Below are 8,361 nucleotides of genomic sequence, written 5' to 3'. Positions count from 1 at the left end.
TGCAGTGAAAATGAACTGGAGAATTTCTTTATTCATTTTTCCACTTTGACTCATCACTGTAGGGATGACACAGACAATTGATCGACTCTAAAGACAAAGGCTGAATTTTTAATTTGTGATACAATAATTAAAACTGAAAAACAACATCGCCAGATATAATTGGAGCAATTCACTTCTATTACTTGCTTTACATTATAATAAAACAAGGTGAATGTGTCAGTTTATTGGAAATTGTGAAGGATATTTTTCATTTCATTTTTTCCAAGTTAATTAAAAAAAGTATTTGTTAGAAAATTATTTCATTGCAGCTTTATATCTAGATGTTGTTGCCTTTGTTACTGTAAAGTACCATCACAGTTAGCTAAGAATAGGCAAGTTAGGCTAGCTAGGTACAACTAGCTTCAATTAAACTTGCATTGCATTGCTAGCTGCATTAGATTTACCCAGAGGTCTGTGTGCAATGCAAGTTGTTAGATAATGGGAAACAAAGGACTGAAAGCAGACTATATGCACTAGGGCTGTAAAAAGAAGCCCATTTAGGAATATTTTATGTTTTTCTTTTGACACTGTAAGAAAGGTACAGGACTATTTATTGTGGATTAGAGGGAAATTTAGCGATTTGTGTAAGGATAAGCATATAAGTCACTGTTTAAACAGCAAAAAATGCTGGTCTAAGCATTCCAAATGTGAAATGTCTGCTGTACCACAAGGAAGTGTCCTAGTGTTTCTCAATTAATCTTAATTTTCGCCATTAAAGTTTGAAATTTTGAAAAATTTCACAAAAGCTAAAAAGTCTTGCGAGGCCATTCAATAACTTTCTGAGCATTTCAATAAGTGCAGGAGAGACAATGGGGTTTAGCTCTACAAGGAAGACAGTGGTGTATTAATAACATGTGTTTTTGTAAACCACGACAGTGAACCAGCACAAACAAGAGTACGCGACCTCATTAACACAACTGTGTAGTCAAAACGTTCTTAACCGTAAGTGTCATCTAAAAACCACAGGGGCGAATCAGAACACAATTTAATGACATTTTGGTCGCATTTCTATGTTAAACTGATTATTATTTTTATTATTATTTTACACTGACTTACCACGGGTTTGTTCCTACCGCATCAGTACCACGTTCAAACATTTCGTCTCCTTGTTTACCTGGAACCTCGCGTTATTGACCCATGTGAGCTCCCGTACTTGAGCGTTCGGCGTCAGGAAGTAGCTTCATTTTCATAACAAAGACATATAACGCACTTTTCTCGCCAGAGTATGAGAAAATTTCCCAACTTTCATGCTAAGCCGACCGGTAACACGGGCTATTTTCAATGTACGGACGTTCCTTTAACCGGTTAAAGTTTACTGCCGGGACAGTTTGTACTTTTTTCCCTTTCATTAGGAGCACTTGGCTAACGTCTGAGTCAGGCTAGCCTGCACGGCTAGGCTAATGTTTCCAGTAACTTTACTTGGATAGAGATTTTTCATCCGGCGATTTGAATGTGCTTTCAGATAGCTGTGAGAGTGGAGTAGTGTCTGTACATCGAGGTGGGTAAATAAACTTCGTTGTGTCTGAATTGTTCTGTAACAGCTAATAAACTAATCTTATCACAGGCTGTTAAATTCTTCTTCATCTTATTCCAACCAAGTGAAAGGGAAACACCTTCTCATGGCACAATATAGAAGGGCAAGATTGAATATTGAACTTTTATTTATATTTAAGGAGATCTTGGTCTAAGAGAGTAAGTTCCTAATAAGTGTCTTTGACTTGGAAGGATTTCTGTCGGGGGGTGGTTGTCTGGAAGAGATAAAAGATGAGAAGAAGTTGAGATTTATTTCTTCTTTTTTTTCTTCATAATTATGTTATGTTTTACATTTTAAAACCATTAAAAAGCATCAAATAGAACTCAACTAGGTCTTTTTTAATTTAGGCAAGCTGTGTTGAGAGACTATAAGTAAACAATATTGTTTTGAAAGGTTATGAGCCAAAAAAAAAAAAAAAGTAAAGGAACCGTGATCAATTGAAATACCAATCAAATTTTTGTTTTTTATTTTTTCCCATGCACAGAACTAGGTCTGCCTTTGTGATGTGTTACCCGTCAGGACGATTCGGTAAATGTATCACTAGCAGGTGATTCCGTTATGGGGATTTTTTTTCTAATACCTTAGAAACATATAATTTACCAGAAAGAAGTGGACATTCTTTTTCAATAAACTGCGGGAACTTTCAAGTGCACGTGTCGACTGCTAGTTACTGATAGCACTAAATCTCAGCATTTGTTTAAAATTGCTCTTGTTTCAATTGCGTATTTATTTTGTAGTGTTGTTCAGTTGTATTGTACCAACTTGTATTGTATCTATACCAACACATTTTTCTGTTTTAGTCAGAGGGCTTTGCTAAATAATATAGTTCAAATTTAGAGTTTTAGTCAAGTCTGTTTAACCGCAGCATGATCTACATCTTCTAAAATCATCACCTTTCCTGCACCGTTTAAATATAAACTGAACATTTTAACCATCATGACAGTGGATTTAGGGTTGGACTGTTATAATATAATGCATTTGTTTACTTGTTTACTTGTTTGTTTGTACCTAATGACCAGGCAAGTGTATTTAGTGCACTGTGTTTCCAGTCTATTAAGAATATCTATTTAAATCTAATCATGGTGGATGTTGTGCAAAGAGAAGGATTGAGACAGCTACCTGATTGTGACTCCCTGAGTCTGCGGTCCTGTGGTCTTGCATTATACAGTGAGATGTTTCTGGTATTTCACTGCCCTCGTTTATAAAAATGGGGTAGAAATATTAATTACGATTTCTCATTAGTATTTCTCTCATCTTCATCATACTTGTACAGGACGATGCCACGTTTGCAGTCCGGTGTGTGGAAGCATTTCACACCAGCCATAAAAGATGGGAGGGAAACCTTCATGTGCAACTACTGCTCGAAGACGTACACGAAGAACGCCACTAAGATGCAGATGCATTTAGACAAATGCAAGGAGTACTCTGTGGTTTCGCAGCAGTCGCCGGGCCCAGACGGCAGCTCGTCCGCCTCCATCCCCGTTCCCTCCTTTTCTTTCCTACCATCTGCCTCCCCCGGGAGACAGTTCCTCATCGATTCAGTGGATCAGCGCAGCCAGGCGTACGCTGACGAGTGCCTGGCGAGAGCCGTGTACGCCACCTCCTCGCCCCTCACTCTCACAGACAATATTTATTGGAAACGATTTCTCAGCGTGCTCCGGCCTGCTTACTGTCCGCCCACCGGAGAAGCTTTGTCTTCTCATCTTTTGGACTTAGAGTATGACAGAGTGCAAAGCCAGGTTCACGAGGCCATAGGGAAAGCAGACTGCGTCACCATCCTCTGCAGCGGCTGGTCTAACCTCAAAGAAAATGGAACCATTGTTTACATCGTTGCGACTCCCGTGCCGCTGTTTTACAAATGCTCTGAGACAAATGAGCAGACGCACACGAGCGCGTTCATTGCGGAGGAACTGAAAGGCGTCATCGACGAGGTCGGGTCGCAGAAGGTCTTTGCTGTTGTCACGGACGACGCCCCGGAAATGAAGGCCGCGTGGGCTCAGGTGGAGGAGGCTTTCCCGCACGTGTCGGCCGTCGGCTGCACGGCGTACGGCATCCGTCGCCTCTTTGACGACGTGTTGGCTCAGCCGTCTATGAAGTCGCTGTGCAGGAGGGCCGAGCAGGTGGTGAGGTACGTTAGAGAGAGAAAAATATTAGCTGAGACTTTCAGATGCTGGCAAAAGACAAAAATAAGAACCCACACATCTAAATGGACGATGCTGGAGCTGCCCTCCGGCTCTGACTGGACAGGGGTGGTGAACATGTTCAGGAGCCTCCTCGAGGGACAGACCTCTCTACAAGAAATGGGCATATCTCACACACTGGATGTTGAAGCATCCATCAGGGCTATTTTGCAGGACTCTGCGTTTTGGGAAGGCTTGAGCAGCAGCCTAAACTTGCTCTACTTGATCGGGAATTATATTGATTATATAAAGAAAGAAGAAGCCGTGCTCTCTGGTGTTGTTGACGTGTTCAGTCAGCTGAGATATCTGATCGGATCCTCCCTGTCGGGGTCCGTGCTGCACAGCGGCGAGCAGAAAGCCGTCATGGCGTCACTGGACAGGTGTCAGGAGTTTTGCGTGAGGCCCATCCACGCGGCCGCGTACATGCTCGATCCAAAGCACGCCGGGCAGCAGCCGCTCTCCGGGGAGCAGATAAACGGAGCTTACTACGTCATATCCAGCCTGTCGCATCACCTGAACCTCGACGAGGGCAAAGTGCTCGGCAGCTTCGCCCGGTTCTCGGCGAAGCAGGGGCTGTGGAAGGGGGCCGGGATATGGAGCTCGTGCCAGCACGTGTCCGCGTCCACCTGGTGGAAGGGCCTGTGTTCGTCCGAGCCGCTTTCCGCCGTGGCCTTCGCTATACTCCAGATACCGCCGGCGACGGGCGCCTGCGAGCGCATGCGGTCGCACTTTTGTAACACTAAAGCGAAGGCTTCTTTCTCGGGCGAAAGGGTTGAAAAACTGGTTGCCGTGCAGGCGAACCTCAACCTCTTGGAGCCTAGTGACTGCGAGTTCGCGCCGCTGGAGAGCGATGAAGATAAGAAGGGTTCATTTCAGTCTGACACTCATTAGCAACAATCACTTGTATGATTTGTCTGAACTGTCTCAGCTGTTGTTAAACTCCCTTTCGCTCTATGAAGTAGACGGATTAGTGTGTTTCAATCATCTACAGTGCATACTTGTGTAGTATCTTTTTATTAAGCCTCAGGTGGTATTAAACCTTATAACTGCAACCTAAACTACATTAACGAGGTCAGATATTGGTTAGAACATGTACCTGGTGTGAATAAAACCATTGTGTATTTATTGAAGATAACATGTCTGAGTTCATGTATCGAGACATATTCATCCATCCACTATCTGTTACTGGTTATCTCCAGCTGTCACTGTCCGAGTGGTTTGGTAGACGCTGTATGGGTCTCCAGTCTGTCACGGCCGACAAAGACAGAAACGTTATCACCTAAAAGATATGATTAACCCTTTAAAACCAAACGGATCACCAGCGATCCGTTAAAGTACGTGTTTTTTTAATTACTGTAACACGATGGTTTGCTCTATTGACAAAATTCAAAGTGTGGCTGAACACTGGGAAGTTGTTCTTTTTCTTTACCAACAAATTCCTCCAAACATCTCTCTCTTCCTGGGGCTCCCCCGTCTTGCGTTGCTCCCCAACCTGCCGCCGATAGCCGCGGCGTCACACTTTGAATTTTTTCTACTAAACAAACATAGAACGCGTTAATGGTGCCAACACCCTTCAAAGATCAGCTGTGGCGGAAGTAAAAGCATAAGCAAAATCCTCATTTTTTGCACTTTCCATTGAAGACTTAATGAAACAAAATTTAAAACCACAGCATCACAAAGGAGAGGCTCTTGCGATGCGCTGAAGCGTGCAGGGTTTTCTCCCACACACCTCCCCTTCCCTCCTCTCTGTTGTTTTGTGCTGGTGGTTTTGGCACAGCGTGGCCTCGGGGATCTGAGGGGAGATCTGGGCCCTGTAAATACTAGCATTATTAATCGTAATAGGAACGAGCCTGCTCGTCTCCGGAGGTGTCTCAGCCTCAAAGGCTGCGGACCTGCTGCACTAAACCCGAGACGCTGTTCTCCATTGATATCACTCAATAAATCTGCTGCCGCCCAAACATTGCCTCTCCCACTCCCACGGTCCGTTCACTTTACCGCGCTGTCCGCTCTGCGTGGGGATTCGTAGCGTCTGACAACAGATGTGTGGGCAATAAGCAGAGCGCTGGTATAATATTTAGCATCAGAAGAGCGCCGCTCTCGTGATGTGTGCTGTTTATGACAGATGGCGGTGCGTTGGTTGTTTTAAAGTCGCCCTTTTAGTGGTTTAGTCATACCAAGCAGGTGATGAGATTACTGATTTGGTAATTAACCGTTTTTCCCATGGTTTCATTTGAGTTTCGTCATTTGTCGCAGGCCTAGGTCATCAGTAAGAAGTGGGTTATCTAGGTCATAAGGTGTCTCTGTTTGTCCCAATGCCTACTGTCTAATGATGCAAACTACACATGCAGCTACAGCAAGTCTGATTCCATTTTGTGTTATTTCCACTTCATACAGTTTAATGCAAACTGTCTAAATTTATGCATTTACCTGGAAGTCTCTCCCTGGATTAACTTTATTGTCATTATACACGTAATGAAGTAGTGTTTGGCTTCTCTCAGAAGGGAATTAACTAGGTAAATAACATAAGTACAATTATTATGTGCCACTAGATAGACCCCTTCATAGCCTACACAATGTTAACTGGAGGCAGAGGGAAGCTTGAGGCTAACACCGTCACATTCAACCATGAAAATGTCGTCTTGCTGTATTTATTGGTGCCAAAACCGAAAAATCAAGAACACTGAGTTTTGTGACATACCAGGCAACTTTAGTTTGGCTTGGCGATTAAAAGAAAGCATCGGAGTGAGACAATCAACAACACCCACACTTCTTATTAGATGAGATTAATATGTAATACATCATCAGTTTCAGCCTGGAAAACATTATGTGTTAGAATAAATCGTGACTGAAATTACATTAAGTTAAACATTATTTAGGAGATTCTCGTTACATGTTAATGCTAATGCTAACCGCTAGCTAATGCAATGTTAGCTGTGTGTTTCAGGGGTGTCCAAGTACGCAGGTTACATTTTGTAAGATCTTTGTTGGAGTGGCTTCACTAAAGACAGACCAGACTTCATCCCCTCAAGGTGTCGGAAAGTGAGTCTATTAGTATATTCTCTAAATATGCGTTTTCCTCGTCCATTCTTGCCAAAAAGGTCCATTAAAACATGCTAACCGCTGTTAACAGACTATAGTGTTTGAGATGTTTGGCTTCCAGTTAAGCCACGCCCCTCAAAAACACATTGTTTTTGAGGGGCGTGGTCACATTGTTTACAAACCATGAAGGGGATTATAAGTGAGTCACTGCACTGAGCTTCAAAACCACTCTTAGAAATCCTATGGGTGTGGTTACTTGACAAGACTTCATCCACCTTTACGCACCATCAGTGGTGTTTAATAGTTTTAGGACAGTGAATGCCCAGAGGGATAATATACATGTATCGAGTGTACTTGGCGTAATAGTATTGTGTAGAATATCACTAGCCTTGGGTGAAGCTGCAGGGTCTTGTGAGGAAATGTGGAAGTGGTTCAATGTGAAATACCACTGAAAGTCCCTAGATCATTTTATCCGAAATCTCTGGCACCAATTGACTCTCATTAAACAAAAGGCCAACTCCCTGCCTTGAAATACTAAAGGAAAACATTTTTCCACAGGTCTTTAAAATTCTTAGACGAGCCGTCCTCGGGTTCTCAGTCAGTCACTCCTCCCCAGCTCCTCTCTCTTCCAGACAGAGGACTCAAAATAGTATGTGTGCATTGACACACAAGTGTGTTGATTTTCTCTTATAGATAAAACTGTGACGTACAAATTATGCTTTAATGCCGCTGAACGTCCACTAGATTAATGCGCGCTATTTTGAATCCAATACCCACTCAGCCACCATGTTTTGTCTGACGTCTAAGCTCTCTGTGTGTACTTATCCACTTGAAATATACCAAACCTAGCATCACCGTCAGCTTTGTGCAACACCTGTAACCTCTTACCGCTCAGCGAAGCTGCTGCTTCTCTGACATTGAGACATTATTGACGACTACTCATTACTGAGGGTGTGGAGAGCCATGTGTCTGCCATCTGTCTCCTCCTGAAACACACACCTAAAAACATTGGTTGAGATTCCAGCAAACAAGGCTCGTGGATTTAAAAAAAAAAAATAATAAAAAAAATTTGCCACACACAACGTACTGCTTACACATTAAGCACGAGGAAATTATAACTGTTACATTTCAGCTCAGCTTCAGTGTGGTCCACTGTTGAAGAAACACCAGCGCTCACCAGCTCAGCGGCACATGTGCCCCGCAGGTGGCCTGGAAACAATAGCCACGATGGAACAACAATGGAAAATATTCTCCTCTCCTCGGGGAAACGTGATTGGTACTCTGATTAAGGTGTCTGGATTCCCCGTTAAACTCTTCACAGGACATTACCCACAAGTCTCTGGACACTGTGACAGGCAGACCTCTTAACTGTGGACACGTTTAACTGCAGAGAGGCACCGTGCAATTAGTTTGTAGCACTGGCTTGTGAAGCACGCTGCCAGGTTAGCTGTGCGTTGCGGTCCGGTGATTAATGCCAGATGAGATTGAGTGTAATTTTGTAATCTAATCAGGTTGACAAAGTATGACTGCTTTAACAGCTGGTGTCAATCCAAGTATAACTCCCCCCGT

General features: G+C 43.2%; 1 protein-coding gene across 2 annotated transcripts; it reads left to right on the top strand.

The window, feature by feature from the left end:
• Positions 1 to 1,208: 1,208 nt before the first annotated feature.
• On the top strand, positions 1,209 to 4,883 carry LOC125019428. 2 transcript variants are annotated; one of them, XM_047604199.1, is made up of 3 exons: positions 1,209 to 1,537; positions 2,058 to 2,120; positions 2,847 to 4,883. In XM_047604199.1, exons 2-3 carry the CDS (start codon positions 2,077 to 2,079, stop codon positions 4,642 to 4,644), a joined length of 1,842 nt encoding a protein of 613 aa, XP_047460155.1. In that variant the 5' UTR covers positions 1,209 to 1,537; positions 2,058 to 2,076; the 3' UTR covers positions 4,645 to 4,883. The 2 variants fall into 2 exon arrangements, with proteins under 2 accessions (XP_047460155.1, XP_047460156.1); XM_047604200.1 differs by lacking the exon at positions 2,058 to 2,120.
• The last annotated feature ends 3,478 nt before the right edge of the window (positions 4,884 to 8,361 follow it).

Source organism: Mugil cephalus, chromosome 14 (genome assembly GCF_022458985.1).
Source record: "Mugil cephalus isolate CIBA_MC_2020 chromosome 14, CIBA_Mcephalus_1.1, whole genome shotgun sequence".
Taxonomy (NCBI): domain Eukaryota; kingdom Metazoa; phylum Chordata; class Actinopteri; order Mugiliformes; family Mugilidae; genus Mugil; species Mugil cephalus.
Note: the sequence above shows the minus strand (reverse complement) of the source record. Positions and strands in the feature narration are given on the sequence as shown.